The sequence below is a fragment of the Bos taurus genome, chromosome 4 (genome assembly GCF_002263795.3).
Source record: "Bos taurus isolate L1 Dominette 01449 registration number 42190680 breed Hereford chromosome 4, ARS-UCD2.0, whole genome shotgun sequence".
Taxonomy (NCBI): domain Eukaryota; kingdom Metazoa; phylum Chordata; class Mammalia; order Artiodactyla; family Bovidae; genus Bos; species Bos taurus.
In genome coordinates this window covers 82,544,950-82,572,805 of record NC_037331.1, presented here as the reverse complement: position 1 = coordinate 82,572,805, position 27,856 = coordinate 82,544,950, and the positions used below count along the sequence as shown (strand labels likewise).

At 38.9% G+C, this 27,856-nt stretch overlaps 2 protein-coding genes across 2 annotated transcripts; both read right to left on the bottom strand.

Annotated features, from left to right (window-relative positions):
• Positions 1–24,747, bottom strand: LOC100335205 (T-cell receptor gamma chain C region C10.5). The gene is made up of 6 exons (XM_024991131.1): positions 24,687–24,747; positions 24,128–24,452; positions 15,481–15,536; positions 7,547–7,876; positions 2,112–2,147; positions 1–533 (listed from the first exon to the last, which is right to left on the bottom strand). Exons 1-6 carry the CDS (start codon positions 24,730–24,732, stop codon positions 391–393), a joined length of 936 nt encoding a protein of 311 aa, XP_024846899.1. The 5' UTR covers positions 24,733–24,747; the 3' UTR covers positions 1–390.
• LOC101907022 (D-dopachrome decarboxylase-like) lies at positions 16,033–16,512 on the bottom strand. The gene has a single exon (XM_005205673.5). The coding sequence runs from the start codon at positions 16,495–16,497 to the stop codon at positions 16,141–16,143; it is 357 nt and encodes a 118-aa protein (XP_005205730.2). The 5' UTR covers positions 16,498–16,512; the 3' UTR covers positions 16,033–16,140.
• Positions 24,748–27,856: the final 3,109 nt, after the last annotated feature.

Genomic DNA, 27,856 nt, shown 5'->3' with positions numbered 1-27,856 from the left:
TGGCTATTGGTTTCTCTTTTTAATTATTATGCTTATTATTAAAACAGAAAGTACAGAATTCAAGTAGCTAAGCTGGCAGTCCCAGAATGTGTGGCAGGGAGGGTCAGGGTGATGGTCTGGGGGGAGGCGCTGAGGGAAGAGATGGGGAGCTGCCCGTTGTGTGCAGGTACAAGGACTTGGAGGCTGGAGGAGCTGATGAGGTTGTAGCGACAGGGTGGGGAGAGGCTCCCCTGGACCAGCCCTGGGCATTTTCCCTGAATAATGGCAGAATTCCTTGTTACAGAGGAAAACTGTTTGCCCAGTGGTTTGAAAAACCAGTACACAATAATAGAAAAATGTACCCATTATGTAGATGATGAAGGAGAGTTGACCATTTTAGGGCACCGTCTATCAGAAAATCTTCCCATCGCTGAAGATGCCTGTTCTCCAAAACACACAGAAGGCGATGATGGAGAAGTAGATCATGCTCTTGAGGAGGAGGAGGAGGTAGGTATAGTAGGCAGAGGTGTTCGCAAACTGCAGCTGCAGGGTATCTAAGAGAAGTCCTTTGATTAGTTAGGCCTCGTCTTTCAAAAGGATAAAAAAAAGTGATGGGGAAACATGTCATAGTTAGAAAAGTCTGATCCATTATATGTTGTCCATCAGTGAGATTCCTCTAAGGGGTACAAACCAGGGAAATCTGTTGGTGTTTAGGGTGGAGGGTGGGGGGTGGCTAGTAAAGAGAACATCGTACAAAATGGAATAAACTGTTTAATCCAAACTCTCTGAAACTTTAGGAGCTCATGCTTCAGTCCCTTGTATTTTCTTTAACATCTTTCATTGAGGCTAAGATGTCATAGAATAATTGTACTTATTCTCTTCTGAAATCTTGCAAGATATATAAGATGCCAAGAAAAAATAACAATGATGATGGGTCTGACTTGCCTCCTCAATAGATCACCAGGTCTCTTCCTATGAAAATTTCCCTTTTCCACACTTCATCTCATAGAGTCAGAACTCCAGAATCACTAGCACTTAGTGTGGAAAGGATCTCAGGAAGCTATATGTTCATAACTCAACTGACCTCAGTCAGGTCAGGCATTAGCTCAGTTCCTGGCCCCCTGATACTGGGAATGAAGGAGGGATGAGCAGAGCCAGAACTTCTAAATTCACCTAGAACCTTCATGTAGAGAGAACGGGCCACCCACTAGTACTGATTTCTGTGCTAGCTAAATAGATACCCTATGGGGAACATTCCACATATGTGACCTTATCTCCCAATTAACTGAGTTGAGTGCAATTGTACCCTATTGGCAGTTAAGGAAATTACTGTCCAGAAGATATAAGTAATTTACCCATATTCATGCAATAACAAAACAACTGGTGTTAAAGTCCATCTGATACTCTGAAGCCCACGCACTTATGCACATACCGCCCCCTGCCCTGCACCCTGCAGCGGATCCATTCTATCTCAAACCTTGGCTTTGGGATTCTTGCTCTATGCCTGTATCTTAGAGGCAGAATAGAGAACTGAGTAAGTGTGTGAGCCATTGATTCAGATGTGCTGGGCTGAATTTCAAGATCGAGCTTTGTGACTTCATACAAGGGACTTTATTACTTTCAGCTCTTTGCCCTCATCTGTAAAGTGAGGAGAAAATACTGTACCACCTCAGGGGAGTGTTAGGAGGAGCAAACATAATATTTAGGCAAGACATGGCAGAGCACCTTGTATATATAAAGCTCTCAGTGTCAGTTCATGTATTAGCTACTAGCAATCACCAAAGACAACAACAACAACAAAAAAAAACCTACAAGAAACTTGATATCACTTTTCTCCAGTTATTTGAAACACAAGCCACACAAACAAAGGAAATCCACTGTTGAAATAATTCAGAGTCTACCACTGCACCCTCTAATTCAGAGTTATCTCACATCAAAATCAGCATTTACAGTGTTAAGATGACTCCTAGGAAATGATGATAGATTTACTTAAAAAATCACTCAGTCCATTTCTGCAATATCCAGACATTCTGTTTTTTCCACCTTAAACCAAAGAAGTTCAATAGTTAAATTTTTCCAGAGGAAAAAAATGTGGTAGCATGACATAAAGGCAAACATAGACAAAAACTTACCACTTTCTTTTTTCATGCAGGCATGTGTATCGACCTCTACAAAATAAAAGCAAGTATTAGTGAATTGTTTATATCCATTATTTGACAGTGTGTGTCTCTGCGTGTGTCTGTAGATAGACAGACAAGCTGATAGATAGAATCTGCCAAGAAAGGAGAAAATCATTAAAAATAAGAGCCCTACAAATTTAAGAACAGATGGTCTGATTTGACATAATTCAGTAGACCTAACTCATATGTGGTTTTCTGTATGTGACAATGTTGAAGTTCATGAAGGGGACATTTTTCTTCTCCTTTGTTACAATCAGAAGGTAATATTAATATCTAAGGACATCTTCCCTGTTGGCTCAGACAGTAACGAATCTGCTTGCAATGCAGGAGACCTGGTTTTAAACCCGGGGTTGGGAAGATCCCCTGGAGAAGGAAATGGCAACACATGTCAGTATTCTTGGCAACACCCTCCAGTATCCTGGAAAATTCAGTGGACAAAGGAACCTGGTGGGCTACCGTCCATCGGGTCCCAAAGAGTCAGACGTGACTGAAGGACTAACACTTTCACTTTCAAGACCATTTTATTTTCCTTTTGTATTCATAGCTTCTAACACAGTGTCTGACCCAAAGTAAGTGTTCAAGAAATACTGTCAAAAAGACAAATCATCAGAAAAAGTAACTGTTCTACATTCTTAAGTACCCACTGCTTACGTGAAGGGATGCTACCAAAAGGAATGCATCCAATCCTAGAATCCACAACAGAATCTCACATTTGAAGGAGTTTGGCTTAGGTAAATTTCACACCTAGTCAAAAAAAAAACAGCCAAACCTTTCCAAGTCACACATACTCCAGTACTCCCAACTCACATACATGATTTTCTACAGTCGTGGAATTTATGGATATCAGGATAACAATATAATGCCTGGAAGATTCCCTGGGTAAGAGAATGGCTACCTACTCCATTATTCTTGCCTGGGGAATCCCATGGACAGAGCAGCCTGGTGGGTTACAGTCAGTGTGGTCACAAAGAGTCAGACACGACTGAACGGCTAACTAACTAACTAATAACTAGTGAGTGATTATTACTGTGCCATTTAATGAAATACTTCACATGCATTATCTCCTTTAATTCCCCAATGACACTGTGATGAGTTATATTAGGGAGGGATTCCATGTCACAAAAGGAGAATAAAGGTTAGAGGGTAAGTGATATCAGTGATGACAGTACAGTCAAATGTTGGTTGTGGGGGATTAAATGAGACAAACCATGTGAAAGGTACTTGTAAAAATATTCCATCAAAATACAGAGAAATTAATCTCTAAAGAGACCACATAATTTCACCATGTTAGTCACTCAGTGATGGACATTAAAAACACCTTCTTTTCCAGAGTTCTTAATTACTCTTAACAAATGAAATATTTATCACAGGAGATCAGCATTTCAGTGCAATTCTTTCCAGGGTGGTGAGAGAGACCAAATCACATTACTTGTTCTTGACAATATAAAACTTGACGTGAGAGTTGTATTTATCTAAAGTGAAAAAAGGCAAATATTCATACAAAGACAAAATTTATTTAAAACATAATAAACTGTTGGATGGAGGGAAGCAGAGACACAGAGGTTGTTCGGGTTTATCCTTTTTATCCTAGGTGTATTTTTGTCCACATGATGTGGTTCTGGTGTGCTGTTTTACACCCTTGAGATCTTTTTTTGGTTCACTCTAAAAAATGCATTTGGGATATAGTGTCCCCATTTTTCAGAAGTTCACTTTTTACCACTTTGCTCTTACAAAAGATCTACATAAGTACCTGTTTTTGCAAAGGAATCTGAAGAGGATTTTCAGTTTTATGAAAAAAGGCTAGAAGTAAAAGTAGCATTTAGTGTTTGTTTTGCAGCCAGCCGTGATAGAGGCAGTGGGCACCCCCAGCAGCAAGGACAGCTTTGCCAAGGACCCGCACTCAGCATCTCAGCATTACATTCCCATAGATCTGAACTGTGTCCGTAGCATCTGTGCTTTACTTTCTTTCTTTTATGCATATAGTTTTATTTATTTATTTTGGCCAGACTGGGTCTTTGTTACTGCGTGGGCTACTCTCTAGTTGCTATGCACAGGATTCTCTTGTGAAGTGCGGGCTCTAGGGCACATGGGCTCAGTAGTTGTGGCTCCCAGGCTCTAGAGCACAGGCTCAATAGTTGTGGCGCTTGGGTTTAGTTACTCCGTGACATGTGGGACCTTCCCAGACCAGGGATTGAACTCATGTCTCCTGTATTGGTAGGCAGATTCCTTACCACTGAGCCACCAGGGAAGCCCTGTGCCTTATTTTTTATTTACTTTTTGTGCATTTGTTAGCCAAATGTGTCTTCAGATGATTGCTTCTTCACTTTATGCCTTTCTGCTTAGGATAGATTTCATAGGAACAGTCTACTTTGGGGTAGAAGCTAAACCTGTATAGCTGCTGCTGCTGCTGCTGCTGCTAAGTCGCATCAGTCGTGTCCGACTCTGTGAGACCCCGTAGACGGCAGCCAACCAGGCTCCTCCGTCCCTGGGATTCTCCAGGCAAGAACACTGGAGTGAGTTGCCATTTCCTTCTCCAGTGCATGAAAGTGAAAAGTGAAAGTGAAGTCACCCAGTCATGTCCGACTCTTCGTGACCCCATGGACTCCAGCCCATCAGGCTCCTCTGTCCATGGGATTTTCCAGGCAAGAGTACTGGAACCTGTATAGACGTTGGGGTAAATCCCAAGAATGAAAATGCTAGTACACTCATGTTAGATGTTAAAATATACTTAAGAACTGGCTTTAATAAGTCTTTAAAAACTTTCTTTTCCTTACAGTGAATTTATTATAATATTAATAAAGATCACTTATCACCATGCATTGATCGAGCTAAAAACAATAATGTAAAATTTTTTCCTCATAAAATCGTGTGAGTATCCTAAGTTCTCTTTCTCAGTCATCATTGGTCAAAAACTTGGATCAGATTAGTTTTTATGTGCCTTCAAGATCACGTCATTGATTTGTGCTTCCATATTTATTTTTATTTTTTATTAATACAACAAAAAAAACAACAAACAGGAACTTCTAAGAAACAATGTTAGGAATTCAGTGTAGAATGACTTTGATAAAATGCCCTTATTAGCTATGTTGCTCTGAGAAGCCCATGGGAGGCATTTATTTCAGAAATTAAGTGCCAAGTAAGATATATTATGAACTGGAACATCTCTCCTTTATGGTCATTACCTGGAACTTATTATTCCTATTTTCCCCTGAATATTGGGAAAATCAAAATCTAATAGGGCACTTAAGCCTAAGGTTATAGTAAACTTGCTTTGTATATTTGCTTCCCCTCTGTTTCTTAGGTGTAGAAACAGAAATCTGGGGTTGTTTCTGTAATCATACTCTAGTTAGTTTTAGAAAAGGATATAAATAAATACAAATAATATATGAATAAATACAACAGTATTATGTTTTGGAAAGCAAGCATTTTCTCGGATGTCACTTCATTTACTCTTCATCAAGGCCCCAGGACAAATCCAAGGCAACTACTCAAATATAATTTGATCACTGGACAAACTAAGGCTCTGAGAAGGTAGACTTACTTCCAGAAATTCCGGACTGCTACACCAAAATCTCTATGCAGTTTTTTTTTTAATGCTTGGCTCCCACTGCTTAAAAAAGCTTCCTAACAACAGAGAGAAGTACAAAATGATTCCTTCTTATGGGCACTCTGGGGCCTTTGGTCTGTTAGGCAAATACTCAGGACATTAAGTTCCAAGTCCAGGGAGTTACAGGACCACTTACAGGGCCAAGGCACATCCAGCCCTCTGCCTGCATTGAGCAGACACGTCCAGCATCTGCATCAAAGGGACTCCTTTGGGACATTATGCCCAAATCACGAGTAACTCTGAGTGATTAGGGAACGAGTACCTTCTCTTTTGGAGAAGGAAATGGCAACCCACTCCAGTATTCTTGCCTAGAAAATTCCATGGACAGAAGATCCTAGTGGGCTGCTTTCCATAGGGTTGCACAGAGTCGGACACGACTGAAGCGACTTAGCAGCAGCAGCAGCATATTCTCTTTACATACATTGTGGCTCACATGGTAAAGAATCTGCCTTCAATGAAGGATTGATCCCTGGATTGGGAAGATCCCCTAGAGAAGGGAATGACTACCCACTCCAGTATTCTTGCCTGGAGAATTCCATGGACAGAGGAGCCTGGCGGGCTTCAGTCCATGGGATCACCAAGTCAGACATGACTGAGGGATATTCTCTTTACTGTAGTGCATCTTTCTGGGAAAGTAATTCGCCCAAATGTGTTCATTCACACATCGCTCCAGGATTGGCACATGCTAGGGCTGCAATGAAAGTTTGTGAGAGGCATTTTCCAATGAGATACATTCATTATGTAGAATGGGAGTAAGTCTGTACACTTTAGCCTCACTCCATCTTTAATTGGGCTTCCCTGGTGGTTCAGATGGTAAAGAATCTGTCTGCAATGCAGGATACCTGGGTTCAATCCCTGAATCAGGAAGATCCCCTATGGCAACCCACTCCAGTATTCTTGCCTGGAGAATTCCATGGACAGGGGAGCCTGGTGGGCTATAATCCATGGGGTCGCAAAGAGTTGGACACAACTGAGCAACTAATACACACTTTAATTACAAAATTTTAGCTTAAGGTAGTAGGCAAAACACAAATCTCAAAAACCCAAGACCATAATAAGCCTGCAGCAGTAATTATTCTACTTTTTGTTGAGCTACAATCTGAATTCCTCATAAAAATGCCATTTTGTCATTTAATGGCTCATTATTTCTGGGTTTATCTTGAACAAAGCAAGACTGAAGTAAGGGTGACTTTGCTTGATGAGTAGAACTTTTCTGAAAGGTATATATAGTTGTTCTTATTTCTGATCAAGTAAGATCATCAAAAATGGAATATCTTTCAGTGTGTTTATTACATGCTAATTGATAGTTACTTTGAGGTGTATTGTTTCATTTAATCTACACAACAACACTAAAATATATCACTGTGACCTTTATATTTTAGATGATCAAACTGATCTGAGAAAGGTTTAGTACATTTTTTTTCTTTTTATGTTTCAAAGTGAAAGTGAAAGTCACTAAGTCATGTCTGACTCTTTGTGACCCCGTGGACTATTCAGTCCATGGAATTCTCCAGGCCACAATACTGGAGTGGGTAGCCATTCCCTTCTCCAAGGGATCTTTCCAACCCAGGGATTGAACCCAGGTCTCCCACATTGCAGGCAGATTCTTTACCAGCTGAGCCAGCCAATACAATTTTGTAGGATATTTAGGCTATCATTAAAGGTAACAACATTAAAGATGATTTATATTTGTTTTCATTAATGCTTGATTGAAAAGGTAGGGTATTTCCTTTGGAAAAAAAAGTATTCTTGGAGGTTATGTTTCTTTATAATCTCATACCTTTTTTAACTGGAGAAAAAAGAATCTGTTGATCACGTCCTCCTTTGTTATTCTCATGTTTGACGATACATACATGTTCTTTATCCATTGCCTTTTTAGTCAAGGTTAGCCAGCTGAATTTCATGTATGTGTCATTAGTCTTGATGATATTTCCCTGATAAGATTCCAGAATTGTATTGACATTCTTTTCTTTCCATTGTATCTTAATAGCATCAGGGAAAAAATTCTGAAGAAGGCAAAGATGTGTTCCAGCCCCGTGGAGTTTTACTTCCTCAACTGAAGGAAAAAATATAGTGGGCTTGGGAAATAAGTCTCCATCAAGCCTTCTATCTGTGGGGGGAAATGGAAGAGAATTGAAAAGAATTATTAGAGAAACATACATGTCATGAAGTTTGGAACAATTTGGCTTAGAGTGAAAAGAAGAAAAGCTGCCAGTGAATTAACTCTCATCATGGCTTTTCATCCACAGTAGATGTTTTATTTCAATGGGAAGCAATGTTCAAAAAGTTATATCACTTGCCCAAAGTCACAGTTTTTCAGAAGCAGAGGCTCACCCACATCTTGGCTTTGGTTCCTTTTCCAAGTGCTAAGTTGGACTGTGACTTAAAAATGCCCTGTATCAATGCTTGTGACATTCATAAACAAATTAATTTTATTAAATCTCTTTTGTTCTATCATAGTGGAGACTATTTTAAAAGGGATGGGAATAGGTGATGGGGCTAGGGGAGGAGATGAGGTAACTTTGATGATTTCTCTATAGGTAAGAATCTTTAGTTGCTTCTAAATGACTTCCATTTCCTATATCAGGTTTTGTAAATTACAGTCTTTTTGGCCAATTAATACATTCTCACATTCTGCAAATATGTTGACTCTTATTCTTCATTTAACTTACTCTGGGATATATCATACTTATTCTGATTCCTAAATAAATAAATGTCAGGAGAGGTTATCATTTTAAAACAATATACATTCACTTGTATTCATGGGAATCTATGTCCACATGTACTTAACAATCTAAGTTGAACTTTTAGCTTCAAGTGTGGGTCCTATGCTCAGTTCTGAAGTGAAGTTCTTGCTAATTGATAACTTTATACAACTTCTCAAGGTCACATCAGAACCACTCTAGACTTTTGAGTGGGGCAATATTAAAGTTTCACCTCTAAATTATTTACAGTGCCTTGAATTTAGAAGCAAAACAATGATATTTTCAGTATTTCTATTAAAATAAATTATTTTCAGAAATGTTTTTATATTTATCTTGCCAAGTAATGCAGTTATAGAATTTTGTTTTGCTTTAGAAAATGTTCATCAAGAACACATTTTATTTTGGAATTTCATTCAAAGTTGAAGCATAACTAAGAACACACCATATTTTGACTTTCAGTGTCTTCCCTCAAATTTAAATCTACTTTGGGCTGCTAAACTGTTTATGAACTAAAATATTTCTTTGTTTACAACTGCTGAATAAAGTGTATATAGAATTAGTGTCACATTAAAAGTTATGGCTCCCTAGTTTTCTTGCAGACATAAAGTCAAGGTATGTAAAAAAAATCACAGTTTCCAAAAGGTGTCACTTGGATGCTGGAATGTTCTTGATTATATGCTTACTGTTATTATAATAAGGCTTAGAACATTTTCCAATTTGATCTTCAACTGAACATGAATGCTTTGCTGATATTATCTTTTGGCTAACTTGCATTTAGTTGAATAATCCAAGGGGCAATTTCTTAAGAAAAGAAGCACTGGATTTCTCCTTTGAGAAGAAATGGAAAATATTCTTGATAATTTCTGCCTGTGTAACAAAGGTCTTGATTTCTATACTAAATCAGTAAGCAAGCAATCTTAATTTTTTACTCATGCTGTAAATACAATTAGCTCACAATGTGCTTAATTTTATACATTTCTGTTTTAGCACAAATAATATTTGATTGATTGTAATAAGACACTACAGAGAAGGCAACGGCAAGCCACTCCAGTACTCTTGCCTAGAAAATCTCATGGACGGAGGAGCCTGGTAGACTGCAGTCCATGGGGTCGCTACTAGTCGAACAGGACTGAGCGACTTCACTTTCACTTTTCACTTTCACCCATCGGAGAAGGAAATGGCAACCCACTCCAGTGTTCTTGCCTGGAGAATCCCAGGGACGGTAGAGCCTGGTGGGCTGCCATCTATAGGGTTGCACAGAGTCAGACACGACTGAAGAGACTTAGCAGTAGCAGCAATAAGACACTAAATATTTCTCCATCTGTATATGTAATTTGTTGATCTTGATTTATGTGTTATATTTTTTCTTGTCATATTTTTAATCAGATAAATAATTACAATTCATTTATATTTAAATAAGAATTTCAAATTTATGACATTTCTAACAACATCTATTTGACTTTATACCATGACCATTCTCCATAAAAATTTAATTTTTTTTCTGATAACTATAAGCATGAAGCCCAAATTTATGGGCTATAAACTGAGGCAATAAATTTTGGTGTAGATATAATATCAATTAAAAAATGATTAAGATTTATTTTCTTATATGTGTATAAAGTGTTCATAGTCTATATTTATGAACAAAAATAAAAAATGAACACATTTTAATTTCATTTTTTTTGTTAAGTGAAAACAATACCCCTAAAGAGAAAAAGAATACATCTAAATTCAATCTTTTGTGTGAGTGGACAGTAAGATAATTCTTCATTTAGGCAATTAGAAATACAACTGTATTTGCTGGAGAACATCTGTTCTGTCAGTGCTATAGGCTGCAAATAGCTCCATCCTGGATACAATTCTCTTTGAATAGGTTGTAGTTACATTATCCAGCACCCATGATAAGTAAGTCAATGTACAAAGTACTATATTCACACTATCTCATTCAATTCCAATAAAACCCCTGCTGGATACATATTGTTATCTCATTTACGGATTAGAAAACTGAAGCCAGAGTATCATCTCCAAGTTCATATAAGCAGTAAGTAATGGATTCAGAGCTCCAGCTCAGCCAAAGCTTACACTCCTTAAAAAATCCTTTCATCATCAGAAAAGGAAATGTGTCAACTCACAAAACTTACCTGCAATAATAAACTTTGGCCTTGGGCCAAACACCTTCATAATTACATAGATATTAGTACTTCATACAAGTCCACACGGACACAAAGCTAATTCCTATCACAATACGTACACAGTGCTGTCTGTGCTATCCTTTGCAGATTCGTTTAAAAATCCGTTCTAAGATTTCTACATCTAAACATCATCAAAGCCCTGTTTTCTCTAAACATTCTTAACTATTACTGCAATTTAATTTTTTCTTCTCTTCTCTAGAAACTTGAAAAACTTGCATTCCTCTGATACCTACCTGTGACTACAAGTTTTATCCCATCGCCGAAGATTTTTACGTAATAACTCCACAGTGATTCAACCCATACCAAAAACTGTAGACTAATTTAGCATCTCTGATTTCTTCAAATCCTGATGTAACTATGACAGTCTGCTATTCAAGTGCATGTTTAGAGTCTGAACAAAAATTTCAATGAAATGTATGGGCAAAAGGCATTATTTCTCAACTGTTTTTGTATTGACATAATTTTTAACTCTAGGTGTAATTCAAATAAGAAATTAAATATTACACTTGAATATTTGACTTTGGTATGTATCCCTATAAGCTTGTATGTTCAAGTTGCAAAAAACTCATATTTAAAAAATACACATTTTTTATTTCCAAACATTTCTACTGCAAGATGAGAGAGCACCTTATATTCTAGTATTTGAAATTACGCTCATTACATTTAGCCACTTTAGAAGCAGTTAATAGTCATAGAAACTGGGAATTTTTAAGTACTATTTGTTCTAAACTGACCTAAGATGAGATGGTAATTAATACATTTATCTGTACTCCTGATTGCATAAAAAATTCCAAAGAGTAATATTTTGAATTCTAGAGAAGAAATTGACTTTTTAATCACCTACCATGTCCCAACGTCTATGATAGGTAATTTTCATTTTTAATTTCATTTTATCCTCAGAACATCAACTTAAGATGGTTGTTACATAGATGGGATAAATCAGTGGAAATATATCAAACTGTTAACAGCAATGTGTCTATATAAAAATTTAATTTTTTCTTTGTTTCTGTATTTTTCCATTTTTCCCCATTATGAGCATGTATTGTCTTTGTAATTTTTTAAAGCAATAACCAATGAATTAAAATGTATTTGCTAAAGGATCATCATACATAAGTGACAGATTCAGAATCAAAGTCTATGTTTTTCCCTCACTACACGTTACTAGAAATCATTTTCCAGGATCCTCATGAGTTATAACTGGTTCACCTTCATTTAACTGGATCGTTATAATTTACATTGAATAGAGTCAGTTGCAAAAAGCAAACCAGAATGTTGCTTTCCAATTTACAAACTCATTTGTTCTTATGATCACAACTAAAAGAAATCAAAATACATATTTTTTTTCACTTTTCAATGCTTTATCAACTTTGCAAAAATTTTTAAAAACTTTAATTTCCATGGATCTCGTAGGATAAGAACATCCTTAAGAGATGTTCCCCATCATCCAGGCAAAATTTTATCTTTAAGGCAAATGAGGAGGGAACAAATTTACTGGATTGAATTTAAGGGGAAAAAAATCCATCTTAAGACATTCTTGAATATGGTCACAAAGTTAAATATCTTGAAACTTGGTATTAATCATTCTCTGACTAAATAAGTTGAACAATATTAGTCCAAATTTTCCTTTGGTTGTTTTCAGAATTAAATTAAAAATTATCTAAGAGCTTTGAAATTTTCCAAGACTAAATGAATGTAATGTATCCATCACTGAGGAACTCACACTTGGTCTAACGGGCTAACTCTTGTCAGTATCTTCTCTACTAGGTCAGGAAAACAACAGACTCCAAGGACCTGGTTGGAGTCACTGACCTCTCCAGTCATTCCCCGTGCCTAATCCATTACCAAACAGGGAATAAATCCAAGAATTCTGAGCCAGCTGCTGCTGCTGCTGCTAAGTCACTTCAGTCATGTCCGACTCTGTGTGACCCCACAGACGGCAGCCCACCAGGCTCCTCTGTCCCTGAGATTCTCCAGGCAAGAACACTGGAGTGGGTTGCCATTTCCTTCTCCAATTCAGGAAAGTGAAAAGTGAAAAGTGAAAGTGAAGTCGTTCAGTCATGTCCAACTGTTCACGACCCCATGTACTGCAACCTACCAGGCTCCTCCGCCCATGGGATTTTCCAGGCAAGAGTACTGGAGTGGCCTTCTCCAGTACTTGCCTTCTCCATCTGAGCCAGCACCAACACTCAAGCCTGCAGTGCCTGTATTGCCTACCTCCTATCCCTACCTCACTACAGAATTTACAGAAACTTCACCTGTAAGAATAAGTTGTGTTCTGGAACCAAACACTTTGATGCTCTGGCCACCTGTTTGTGCTACCTAAAAAGCCTTTATAGAAGTCTCCCTCTGTGCCTGCTCTCAAATTGTGCCCATATCTTTTCAATATTTGTAGAAATATATAAAAATTGAACCTGATAACATTAAATAAAGATGGAGCTCAAGTAAAAGCACATTAGGTACAAATGATCAAGAACTGAAAAACTGAACCCACTCTTACTGGGCAGCTTGGGCTTGTGTGGTCCCATCTCAGCTCACATACATTGGAGAGTATGATTTCATCTTTTCTCACCATTTTGCCTAAATCTTCTAAATATCCTCCCTTTAAAGTGTTTTCATGCATAAAATCAGTTCATGCTTAGAGTATACAGTGTTTCTTTAATTTCCAAAGTTGAGCAATAATGGGAATAATATTTTTGAGTATTTTATAGACGTATATTTGTTACATTTTATAGGTATTTTGTGATCTATATGTTTTAAGAAGAAAATATCTGGGTTAAATCTAAAGTAACTTCTTTCTAGAATCTAATTCTCATCTAGTAGACAAAATGAGTTGTTACAGACTATGAATTTTTAATGATGATCTCTTAAGCTATTCCTTTGCTGAAAGACTGCTCCCCTCTGCCTAAAAATAACCTTGTGGTTTCAAGAGCATTGAAATAAAATCCTCCACTGCTCGTCAGAGAATTTTATTCAGCTTTGTATTTCTCGAGATTTTGGTATCACATTTTCTGCACTATTTAAAAAATTTTATTTTATTTTGGAGTATAGTTGATTAACAATGTTGTGTTAGTTTCAAGTGTACTTCCAAGTGATTCTGTTATACATATACATGTATTTATTCTTTTTCAAATTCTTTTCTCCTATAAGTTGTTGCAGAATACTGTGCTATACAGTAGGTACTTGTTGGTTACCTGTTTTAAATATAATAGTTTGTATTTGATATTTTTCATTCCCATAATGACTGGAAAGGCAGCTCTAAGTTATGCAATTTAGCAAATTTGATGCCATACAAAAAGAAATTTGAGTTGAATGGTGTCAAAATGACTTATTCTATTAAGATGACCTGAAAATCAAATTTTGAGTACTTAATAGATGTATATTTAATATGACTTACATGATCTTTTCTGGGAGGAAAAAGATAATTTCATTTTCTGATTAGAAGCAGAAGCATTGTTTTCATACACAAGTAATAATACAAATTATGAATTATTACTAATTAGTAGTCAATTACAGAATCCTTTTAAAAGGTCAGAATACAAAAGATTAAATATTCAGAATATAAAAACAGGATGCGATGCTTCTCACATCACTTAATGATCCAGACCATGCACTTAGGAATAGACTATCAGATTCCAAACTTCACCACAGTAACTAGTCATGTACTTTATTTAGGCAAGTGCATGAACTTCTCTCAAGCTGTTTCCTTATTTATGAAATGGGAATATAAGAATTTCTGTTGAGGAAAGAGACAAGGCCCTAAGACTACTTATCATGGTGTCTGGCCTTCAGTAAATAGTAGCTGATATTATTATTCTCTTTAAAAAGATGGTCTGCAGCCATTTCATTACAATCTTTCCAACAAAGTGCGTGGATTTTATATTGCTTAGCTGTGTCCAATATGGATTTTATATGCAATAACCATTTTATCCATTAAGAAAGGAAACAAGCTCATCAGTTCAAGACTTCTTGCCTCTTTGGCAGCCACAGGCCATAGTACATTAGGCTCAATCATGTTGGAATCTATAATGATTTTCTGCTAATCAAGAAACTCTTTGAGTGTTGAAACTTGTTCTGTCTTGTGTCTTGTTCACCTTTTTATCACCAGCATCCAACACAGAAACTGTCCTCAATAAATGTTTGCTGAGAGAATAAGCAAATAAGGATGTCCAACCATGCAGACTCTTTTCATCGACTTTGGAGCTGAGATGGCTCATTGAGCTCACAAATCCCATGAAACTGGTTGTAACAAAAGATGTGACTGCACAAGTTTCAACTGATCTCAGCCTTGCTCTAAGAATTTAGAGTAATAAGAAGTGGAGTAATAAGAAGTGGGATTTATCTATCATCATTTACTATAATTTTTTTCCACTGCTGTTAAGGATGAGCTGAAAACCAAAAATGTAATTTTTTCAAGTTATTGGGAGAGAGAAATACTGTGTTTACTACAGAGAAGAGATAAATTAGAAAAGTATTTCTCACTTAATCCATTTATTAGAAAAGAATTTTGAACCAGTAACTTATACCAACAGATTACAGACATAGTCCTCAAAATACTTTAATTTCTACCCTGAGTCTATTCTTTGTTGGATAAAAAGTTGAATTTCTAAAAGTAGAATTCCAACTTCTTACAAGCAAGGAAGTGAATAAGCCATTTACAAGGCAGTTTTGTTTCCATATACAATGACCAGTAGTTGCAAAACTCCTGTTCATATGCTGAGGCCAAGAATGTGGCAGTCAAATAAGGCGAATCCTAAATTGCTTTTTTCTAAAAAGCAACCATTTTCACTATTAAGTTGAAATAGGAAAAAGTTACTTACCAGGAGGTATTACTACGAGCTTAGTTCCTTCACCAAATACCTTGATCCAGGTTGAACTGTCACAATGATTGGAGCTTCTACAAAAATCTCAGCCCTCTCTTCACTTCAACATGTGATTAGAAGTTCAAAATACTTTGTGGCGGCAATTTGATCTTCTGACTTTTGAAAGTCCTTGAACATAGGTTTCATGGCATCCAATATGTATAGATTTACCTCAAATCAATCGACCCAAATGTCTTTCATTTTCCTCTGAGTCATAAACATTAAAAAGCACTGATAGATAATGGAAAGGGTAAAAACAGAAAAAAAAGAGTTTGGCATCAACCAACTGCTTTTCTAAATTTCCAGGAAAAGTATTCAGAGAATTAGGGCTTTCTTTCTATTCTCAGGTGTTTGGTTTTGTTGAAACTGTTCAGAGATGTTATCAAAGAACGTCTCTTCTGTTCTCACAAACCCCAGGGCTGCTTCATTAGTGATTCAGGAATGTTTTTTGGTTTTTGGGTTTTTTTTGAGACAGAGCTCTCTTCATTTATTTCTTGTGAGGATGCGGAGGAGAACCACACGGAGGTGACAGAAGCTGGTGTCCACCAGGCCCTCATTGCCAGGTGGCCTCTCTGGAAGGGCTGTCAGCTCAGAGGCCCTGGATGCCCTACACGCCAATCATAAAAAGGTCATGACTGTCCCCTTCTTGCCAATCTGCCAGCGCTCCAAGGGGAAAAAGCGGATCATTATCCGGTCCTCGGCCAGGTCCAGCTCCTTGGTAAGGAACTCGAAGAAGCGCGCGCTGTGGCCGCGGTCCTCCTGGGCCGTCCCCACCTCACCGATGGAGGAGACGAGCAGCTGGGCGCTGGGCTCCACCGAGCAGTTCACCACCATGGCCAGGCCGGACCGCACCGTCATGTTCACGCAGTCCTCAGGCTTGCTCAGGATGGCAGCAGTGGCCGTGCAGAGCCACTTCTCCAGCCCCATGGGCACGCGGCTGGCGGGCAAGCTCGTGTCCAGCTCAACGAAAGGCATGTTTAGCGGGAAGGGTGCGAACGGTCGCCGGGGACAAAAAAGGGGAATGTATTTCTGAAAGGCGGAAACACTTCAGTTCAGTTCAGTTCAGTTCAGTCGCTCAGTCGTGTCCGACTCTTTGCGACCCCATGAATCGCAGCACGCCAGGCCTCCCTGTCCATCACCAACTCCCGGAGTTCACTCAGACTCAGGTCCATCGAGTCAGTGATGCTATCCAGCCATCTCATCCTTTGTCGTTCCCTTTTCCTCCTGCCCCCAATCCCTCCCAGCATCAGAGTCTTTTCCAATGAGTCAACTCTTCTCATGAGGTGGCCAAAGTACTGGAGTTTCAGCTTTAGCATCATTCCTTCCAAAGAAATCCCAGGGCTGATCTCCTTCAGAATGGACTGGTTGGATCTCCTTGCAGTCCAAGGGACTCTCAAGAGTCTTCTCCAACACCACAGTTCAAAAGCATCAATTCTTCGGCGCTCAGCCTTCTTCACAGTCCAACTCTCACATCCATACGTGACCACAGGAAAAACCATAGCCTTGACTAGCTGGGGAGAAGGCAATGGCACCCCACTCCAGTACTCTTGCCTGGAAAATCCCATGGATGGCGGAGCCTGGTAGGCTGCAGTCCATGGGGTCGCTAAGAGTCGGACACAACTGAGTGACTTCACTTTCACTTTTCCCTTTCACGCATTGGAGGAAATGGAGGCCCACTCCAGTGTTCTTGCCTAGAGAATCCCAGGGATGGGAAAGCCTGGTGGGCTTCCATCTATGGGGTCGCACAGAGTTGGACATGACTGAAGCGACTTAGCAGCAGCAGCAGCAGCAGACTAGCTGGACCTTTGTTGGCAAAATAATGTCTCTGCTTTTGAATACGCTATCTAGGTTGGACAAAACTTTCCTTCCAAGGAGTAAGCATCTTTTAATTTCATGGCTGAAGTCACCATCTGCAGTGATTTTGGAGCCCCAAAAAATAAAGTCTGACACTGTTTCCACTGTTTCCCCATCTATTTCCCATGAAGTGATGGGACCGGATGCCATGATCTTCGTTTTTTGAATGTTGAGCTTTAAGCCAACTTTTTCACTCTCCACTTTCACTTTCATCAAGAGGCTTTTGAGTTCCTCTTCACTTTCTGCCAAAAGGGTGCTGTTATCTGCATATCTGAGGTTATTGATATTTCTCCCGGCAATCTTGATTCCAGCTTGTGTTTCTTCCAGTCCAGTGTTTCTCATGATGTACTCTGCTGAAAATGCAAATATACCAACATTAATACAGTGGGCAATGTGAACAAAGTTTTTGTTTTTTCATAAAACCACTTTCACTATTGGATCACATGATGTTTACAAAAGCAATGTCAAATGAGAAAATTTACTTAAATTAAACCTTAAAAACTATATCTAGTTCTCTGCATAAGTTGAAAGAAGTCTTGGGATGCTGCTCTGTAATGTTATGTCACTTATCCTGGATTGGGGGAAAATAAATTGCCAGAAGCAGCTGAGTGCTCCTCTGAGCACAGATGAGTTGTCCATCTTCAGGATTTAGACAGAACAGGTCCTGAGCACCCCCATGTCCACCTGAGATCCACCCAGTCCTGGTCTAATCCCCTGTGAGCAATCAGTGCCTCTGTCCTGAGGGTGAATGTAAGAGGAGATCATGGTGGGCAACTGCCCATTCACAGCAGCTCACGGACCCCAACACAATGGGAGAGGATGAGAGACCCGGATGAAAATCATGTTTAGAAAGGGTTTTTAACTGAAAATTCCAAGGTATTATTACTTGGAGCTGTCAAATACCTTTTCCATCTATTGTAGGTAAGAATGATACCCGCCCATTCAATTCCTTTCTGATCCTTTTCCTCTGTTTTCTCTTATTCCAAGAAAATGAGCAGAATTATAAAGTATTTTAGGAGGTGTCTGTATTTCAAGATCCACAAAGGTAGTAAAATACAAAAGAGTAAATAGAGTTATAAAATCCCTTATTAAATTAGAAGAACTATATGAAGAGTATAATATCTTAATGAAAAAAATTAAAGTATTAGTTGCTTAGTCATGTCTGACTCTTTGTGACTCCATGGACTGTAGCCCACGGGGGTGCTCTGTCCATAGAATTCTCCAGGCAAGAATACTGAAGTAGGTTAGTCATTCCCTTCTCCAGGGCATCTTCCTGACCCAGGAATCGAACCTGGGTCTCCCACATTGCAGGCAGATTCTTTACCATCTGAGCCATCAAGGAAGCACAATAACTTACTAAAGAGCATAAAATAAAATCTGAACAAAGAAGCATGTCATATTTGTAAAGGAGAAACTCAAGACCATAAAGAAGCTAATCTTTCCTAAAAGCATATATATAAGTTGACTGCAATTCCAATCAGAATTACAGTAACATTTTATTTTTTGGTCTTTGCTGTGAAGTATGGGGGTGGACTAGATAAGTTGATTTCAAATTCTAGTGGGAAGAATAAATACAAGATAATTGAAAAATATTTTAAAAAACAATGGTGAAGAGACATTGCACATAGTAGATTTTATCACTTATTACAAAGCTACTAACTAAAATATAATATTTTATTTTTCAATAATAAAGAAATATATTATTTTAAAACCAATTTTGGGCTATTGACTACTATGTTGGGAAAAACAAAAATAGCTCTCTACCTCATACCATATAAATGGGGTTCCAAGTAGATCAATATCAATATTGAAATGAAAAGGACTCTAGAGATGTGAGCTAGAAAGAAGCAGGAGGCTAATTGCGTCTGTTGTGTGGGAAGCTTGAAAAGGGAAGAGGCATAGTACATAATACTAATGTTTCAGAAGGAGGAACTTGGAGAATATTCACTTTTTACAGTATTTTTCAAATAAACACTTTTTTGAAAGAATAAATGGTGGTGACTTAGTGAAGACTTTAGTGACATGATCAGATCTGTGTTTTAGGAACATAATGTAAGAGCAGAAAGATGGGTGGGTCAGTGGACCAATCCTGAGGAAGCAGACATGTTTCAGAGATGATTGCCATGAGCTACTGAGAGGCGTCTGTGGACCCAGTTACTGTAGTGACAGGGGGATGGACAGAAGGGCTGGTGCAATAAATATTAACAGGTTCATCAGGTTTCTAAGAAGTTCAAATGGGAGAAATCAAATTAACATTAAGGAGGTTGAAAGAGAAGGAAAAGATGTTTTAAAATCAGAAAGATAAAGCTCCAATTCAAACCCCACCACTCCTGGTGACATGTCCTTGGGTACATCTCAGAGTGTCAGTTTCCTCATCTTTAAAAGGGAGGTGTTACTATCTATTTCTCAGTACTTTTGTAAAGTTCATATGAGATAATGTGTCTAGAAGATGTGAGGCAAAATTCAGGAACAGAGAATTCACTTTTGCAAAGAATAGAAAAATCTTAGCACTGCATACAAAAATAAATAATTTTGCTTTTAACCCTGCTTCATGTTACACACGCACACATACACACAACTCACCACATTCTGAGGTGACCAACTAAGGCAACTAAAATCCTACTTTAGTATGAGGAATGAATAGAGAAATATATAAATAACAAACAAGTCAAGTAAAGTACTAGTTTCAAAATGACCCCTTGAGGGTTTGCATCATTTTCTCAAGTATGATTGATGATTCCATAGTTGACCAAATTTATCAAATTTGGCGGATCACCAAAAGTTATGAATCTCATATTATGATCATTGCTAGGATTAAGTGGTTATTTCTGTCCTGGGCTTACTGATTACCCTGCACATGTCAGCTGGAAAATAAGAGTTTCTACAGTTGCACTAAGTCATAAAGAGAGAGAAATAGCAGTTCTCTGCCTAGCATCTGAGAATTTGGGTTTGGGGCTTTGTCTTGACAGCCAATTCTATTCTCAGACAGTACATGAGAGGTTCAGCCCTGGTTTGTGGTTTCCTTTCTACCAGAAGAATCCAACTTCCCAGGGCCTCCTGCCTCCTCCTTTCAGATCTCATTTCATGGGAAACACCTAAAGAAATGTCAGGTTCTTTCATTGCTTTTTTCTCAAGACCAAAGAAAGCCAAAGATGTGGAAGGTCAAGAAAACACCATCTGTTTTTTACAAAATATTCTTGTATGGTATTAAAGGACACAGAAACATATGCTCTTTACTGAGATAGGAAAGTTTGAGGAAAAAACAATGCAAATTGTGCAGACTGGGGTGAAGGAATGGACTGGAATCAATTTTATTCTGGCAACTTATCAGAAATCCAAGAAGAGAGGTATTTAACTGTATTGTAAGGGTATAGATTTTGTTGTTATTTCTCTTCTTTATGTGATTTTCAAGTCTGGCTAGTAAGAAATGCAAAAGGCAGATCAGGGCTACCAAACTTGGAACCAACTGCATAACCATCAAGTTAGAATGAATCCCTGGTTTCAGACCGAAGAGCAGGAAATTTAGGACTTGGTTGGGTAAGTCCTTCTGTAAGTGATGTTTACAAATCTATTCACTAGGAAAGCAATCTCCACATTTGATGTGTATGCCAAGAAAACTATTCTAATCATTGAGAATTTCAGAACAGATGGGAATCTACAGAAATGAAGGGGAGTAAGTAGCCATACGGAGAAGGCAATGGCAACCCACTCCAGTACTCTTGCCTGGAAAATTCCATGGACGGAGGAGCCTGGTAGGCTGCAGTCCATGGAGTTGCACAGAGTCAGACATGACTGAAGCGACTTAGCAGCAGCAGCAGCAGAAGCAACAAGTAGCCATAGGGAAATAGAAGAGAGGTAGACAGAGCAGGGAGTCCTGACTTTTACCCTTTCTCAAGAGTATGGCAATCACATGATTTACCTACAAATCAGACCTGGGTCCTGGGGACATCACATATGAAGACAAGCCATTCTTATCACAGCTTCCTTTGAGAGAAATGCAATTGTACTAAAAGGAGTTCAATGCTAAACACAAGACAGGCAAGAAAAGGCAATGCACTGAGTCTGAAAAGCAGATGTGCCCTACCTCTGTGGTTAACTGGTTTTGCAAAAGCCACTTGTAATCTCTGAGCCTCAGCTTTCTTATCTGAAGTGTGGGCATTGGACTAAATTTGTCCTGAAGGCCCTTCCTGTTCCAAAAACTATGAACCCATGATTAAGAGCCTGTTGTGGTTGTTCGAGTGGTGGTGTGGGCAGGGGCTAGCAATAGAGAAAGTTTTCTTCCATGTTCCTTCTGACTCTGTAATACCGTGAGATCCCAGCAGGCACAGTAGTAGGTGGCTTCATCGGACTTGACAACATTATTGATTATCAGGTAAAAGATTCCGTTCTTTTTGTTATCTATCTCCAAGCGGGAATTAGGTTTGTCCAGCTTATAACTGTTAGCTGAGCCATAAAGGATTCGTTTCAGGGGCTCCCCTTCTTTCTCTTGATACCAGTGCACAATGGCATTCTCCAGGGGAACCCCTGACAGCTTGCAACTTATGTGCACTGTTCTGTCTGGTCTTCGGGTAGAGGAGAGTTGATGCTGAGAAATTTTCATTTTGATGTCTCCATATGAAAAGCAAGGGAGGTAATCAGAAGCTGACTTAAAAAGGCTGACACAAAAACAATGGAAAGAAAGGAGAGAGGATAGAAGTCAACCTACAAACCCAAGCCAAAGACATAGGAAAACCCACATGGTTGGCATTGCCAGTAATTGGTAAGAATACGGTGTGAATCAGGACAGAATAGGAGATGCAGTGGCAGCCCGTGTTCTGTGGAGGCAGGGATGTGGGAGGAAGCTTTGCTTTAGAACCAATGAAAGTCTTTCTCAGATCTGTCACAGTGTTATTTTTAATCATCTTATTAGTCTAAAAGAGCTTTCAGACTCCTAACAACCTCGTCAAAAAACACTTACGTTATAATAATGTACTGTTGGGACCTCCCTGGACGTCCAGTGGTTAAGACTCCAGGCTCCCAGTGCAGGCCCCGGAGTTCAGTTCCTGGTCAGGGAACTAGATCCTGCATACCCAACTAAGACCTGATGCAGCCAAATAATTTTTTTTTTAATATGGTAACTTAATGTTATTAACACCTTGGAAGCAATTCTCTTCCATTTTTCCTTGATGTGTTGCTTCAGATACACTTATCCTTGGGCTCCTTTCCATTCTCTGAATTACAGATTTTTTTCACCATATTTTGTGAGAGTGTGAGTAATGAGGTATGGCTGTCATAAGAATTAGAAAGATATTATCATTACTATAAATAGTAACACATGAATATGAATATGCAGGAAGTTGTATATTATATAGATCATTCATTTGCAGAAAGTTCACAAAGTTGGGTAAATGCCAGCAATTATTGTAGTTATTGCTTAGGATACTGTGATGTTACCATATGCCATTTCTTAATTCCGCTGTGAATGAAGAAAAGTGTTGCAGGAAACAAAATCCCCGTGTTTTGTTACCTTTCAATCTTTTCCTATTTACAATTCTTAGTTTTTCAGCATTAAATCTATGCTTTACTGTGGTTTGAAGGACAATGTAAGATGTGATTTTTTTAGTCCTGAGTTCCTATTTTCGCTGTGATGACTCTGAATTGATTTAGTCTAGGCAGGTTAGGACACTGTGATTTGTTGAACACTGTGCTGAAACATTCCTGTGTGAACCTCATTCAGTCTTCAGCAACCTATGTGGTTGTTAGCACCATGCCCTCTGAAAATTGGGAAACCATGGACCTAGAGATTTCCACACAGAGTGAGGTAAATCAGACACAGAAAGACAAATATCATTTGATATTGCCTGTATGTGAAATCTTAAAAAAAGAGGTATAAAGGAACCTAGTTACAAATCAGAAGTAGAGTCAAGGGATGTAGAAAACAAACTTATGGTTACCAGGGGATAAGAAGGGAAGGAATAAATTGGGAGATTTGGATTGACATACACACAGTACTATACATAAAATAGATAACTAATAAAAATGTACTGTCAAGCACAGGGAACTATCCTCAACACTCTGTAATGGCCCATATGGGAAAAGAATCTTTTAAAAAAGAGTGGATATATGTATATGTGTAACTGATTCACTTTACTGTACAGCAGAAACATAACAAAGTATATCAACTGTACCCCAAATAAAAATCTAAAATAAATAGACTAAAAATAAAATGAGAAAACAGAAATAAATGATTCAGTAACTTGCCTAGGTCACCCTGTCAGGGAATGGCTGAGCAGGACTTAGAAATCCAGTCCTATGTCACTAAAAAGACCTTGTCTTTTCCGCCAATCATTCATTCATTCTTTCTTTCTTTCCAAGCCGACACATCATGTTGAGCACTGGTTTATGGCTTCCTTCCCAAGAGGCCCCCATACATGATGAAGCTGTGACCATGTGGGGTAATTTAAAAAGCCAGCCTATGACCAAGAGTTTAGGATGGAGAATAAAGTGATCTAACTGAAAAAAAAGCCTCACAGATCAGGTCCTGGACTAGTTGCTCAGACACTGCTCAGGGCGCATGTGCAGGAAAAGAGCCCTTTATAGGAGGCAGAAAGCCGGGGCAGCAGGGGCAGCGGTGGTGGGGGTCGAGGGGGTAGGGTGCTTTTGCCCAGACTCCTTGGTGTGAGGGTGGTTTTCGTTCAGACAGCGGATCTCTTCTGCAACATGTTGGCCTGAGGGCGGTTTTTGTTCAATGACAGCGGATCTCTTATGCAACGTGTGTTCCACCCAGCAGGCGCAATAGTAGAGCCCCGCATCCTCTTCAGTAGCCTGGTGTATCCTGAGGCTCACCAGTGAGTTACTCGGCCATTTCCTTGCTTCATATCTTTCCTCACTAATCCCTTGTTCGTGAACAACATTCTCATTGGAGGAAATATACAGAACTCGTTTTAGAGGCTGCTCTGGTTTCTGTCGGTACCAGTGCATGTATACATTCTTCTTTAACTTATCTATTTTTATTTGGCATTCAAGAAATGCCGTATTTCCTTTTTTCTTGGTAATTGATGTTATGCGTTGTGTTATTGGAATATCTCCACTTGTGTCTGAAAGAAAAAACAGGAAAAATTAATGAAAACTTGATGTTCATTAAGGTAGTCTACATGTATTCTCTACTCATGAAAAGCCTGGGGACTGATGTTTAAATTTTCTTCCCGAAGAACTCAAGATATGGGTGGAATTTTTCAGCCTAGCTCGAAAGACCATGTGACCAGCGTCCACCTGAAAGGGGTGATGTGACTGTCCATGATCAATCCCCTTCCTTGGGTAAAGCCACTCACATGTCCAGAGGGAGGCCACCACCAAGACCTGGGGCAGGAGCAGCATGCTGCCGGCTCTTGTCAGGAGATGTGATTGAATAATGGGAAGATTGCAGAGCAAACGGGCAGGCTGATTTAGTAGGAGGAAGTGGTGTTCAGAACCCACAGCTAGGATCCAGGCCACAGGGACAGGGGCTGGTGGTAATTCTCAAACATCCTGTGGAAATCGGTCTGCTATTTCATCAGCAGATTTCTTTCAATCAGCCTGTGATTTTCACCAACCAGTGACATTAGTATAAAAACAATTATATGGTTAAGGGACCAAAGTCCTTTATTGATCTAACAGAGGGGAAGAGAAAGACAAGGGAGGAAAGGCCAAAGTCCACACTTGACAGGCTCATGGGAACTTGAAACATCTTTTATGGTCACTGTACTGCATCAGGCAGTCACAGATGTAGGGACAGCTTACTAGTAGTGTATGACCCTGCTCTATACTTTCTATAACCCAGCTGAAAAGAAGATTTATTTCAGATTCTTATTTTTGAATATGACCATTAAATGGGATCCTTAGAGATGCTGTGTCCTTGGAGTGCCTCAATATGCCTTAAAAGCAAAAACTATTGTTATTTTGTATTATAAAATGAGTGCAACCTCAGTATGGATCATAAAGAAACACAAACAGAAGAGAAGAAAATGGCTTTTTGTCCCATCGCATAGAGACAATTAGGAGGTAACAGTGTATTCTCTTACAAATTAACGTCTATTCCTTTTAAAATTTTGTTTCACATAGGTATGATGATGTGTATGCAATGTTATGCTGTCTTTATCATTTAATAGGATACCATGAACATTTTTATATTCTGTAATTTCTTCCTTGTAGGGTTCTGACTCTTAGCAAGGTTCTTTGGTTGACCACCACGTTGACTTTCAGATAAGTTAGGGTCCCACAGACTCTATTCATTTTACATGGAAGTCCACAAAACAGGAGAGCAGAATAGAAAATTCATTACTTAATTCATCACTCAGTTTTGAAACCCTGTTATGCTACCTTTGGTCACCTAGTAGCTTACCAAAATATACTTTATCATCTGTCTTCCTTTTCAAGCTTTATTTCCTTATTGCTCCACTTGTTTGCCTGAATCTCCCAAATAAATTCAGTTCAGTTCAGTCACTCAGTCGTGTCTGACTTTTTGTGACCCCATGGACCGCAACATGCTAGGCCTCTCTGTTCATTGACAACTCCCGGAATTTACTCAAACTCATGTCCATCGTGTCAGTGATGCCATCCAACCATCTCATCCTCTGTCGTCCCCTTCTCCTCACACCTTCAATCTTTCCCAGCATCAGGGTCTTTTCAAATGAGTCAGTTCTTCACATCAGGTGGCCAAAGTATGGAGTTTCAGCTTCAGCATCAGTCCTTCCAATGAATATTCAGGATTGATTTCCTTTAGGACAGACTGATCTCTTTGCAGTCGAAGGGACTCTCAAGAGTGTTCTTCAACACCACAGTTCAAATGCATCAAATCTTCGGTGCTCAGCTTTCTTTATGGTCTAACTCTCACATCCATACATGACTACTGGAAAGACCATAGCTTTGACTAGATGGCCCTTTGTTGGCAAAGTAATGTCTCTGCTTTTAATATGCTGTCAAGGTTGGTCATAACTTTTCTCCCAAGGATTAAGCATCTTTTAATTTCCTGGCTGCATTAACCAGATTTTTTAGAGCATCAACTTTGAAGATACAAATAAATGGTCCTCCCCTCCTATGCTAGCACTCCTTTGAAGATGAGTTTTCCTTTCCAGACACCAAGGTCAAGCTGAGTCACCATGCACATGCTAATCTGTCTCTTTGAAATCTTGAAGAAGAGCACCCTTGTCATGTTTGATGTCTGTTCTTTGTTCTGAGAGAAATAAAAATGTCATTGAGGCATCCCAAATGGTGCTGGGTGCCATTGTGAATGTGGTTTCAGATATGTTCCTGCATTACTGAGAACTTGAATTTTCTGAAGGGTATCAAACTCAGGGACACCACCAGTCTTTTTAAAAACTGTTATCTGCTAGCGGCTGCCAGCTGCGACCTTATGGTCTTGGGGGTCACCTTTTATATCTTGCTGGCTCCAGTCTTACTCATTAACACAACAAACTATGGCTTATAAATCTGTGTCACCTGGGCTGTTGCCTTCAGTTTAACTCAAGTAAAAAATTTTTTGTATTCTTGTTAAAGATTGCTTATGGATTATTTGCATCAGCAGGCTGTTGCGTCCCTTTACTAAAGGCTGCAGCTCCTATCAGGTGACCTCTCAATACCAACACCCTGCCGGTCACGTAGCAGTTCCATGTCCCTTCAGGTCTAAAGGGAGAGTGGCTTCGTGCTGCCCTGGCAAAGCTGAAGGGTCGGGGCAGAAACTAGATGGCATGCAAAACTGAAAATATTTCCTTCACAGAAAATGTCTGACAACTCCTATTTTGGAACAATTAAAAAGAACGTTTACATTCATTTATTATACTTGTAGTGCATATCATGTGTTTCTGCAAATTCGAATTTTGACCTATAATGTATGTTTTATGCCTAAATAGCTTACTTTAACATCTCTCATAGAATAGGTTGGCTGGCAATGGATTTCCTCAATTTTGTTTTGTCTGAGAATTCTTCATTTCTCCTGTACTTTTGAAGTATATTTTTACTGAGATGTCCATTTTCTCTTCCATCGCTTTCAAGATTTTATTCCATTGTCTTTTTGAGACTTCCCTGGTGGTCCAGTGCTTAAGAATTATGCTCCCAATGCAGGGAGCCCGGGTTTGATCCCTTGTCAGGGAGCTAGATTACCACAACTAGATCCTAAGACCCAGCGCAGCCAAATAAATAAATATTTTAATAGATTTTAATTCATTGTTTTCTTGTTTGCATGCTTACTGAAGTGAGTCTACTATTTTTTTCCCATCCAGCTGCAAGCCTCCACCCCCATTCATTTAACTGTTGACCACAAAGGAAATCACATCTCCACACTTCTGTTTCATCAGTTACAAAATGTGACTCATGACAGCACCAATGTCAATGGATTATCTCAAACATGAGAACAATTTACCTAATTAGAACAGTGTCAGAAAGAGTAGCAACTGAATGCATAGCCAATGTGAGGCTTAGCAGATTCACTGCAGAATCCTGGGGAAAAGGATCCTGACTGGAGTGT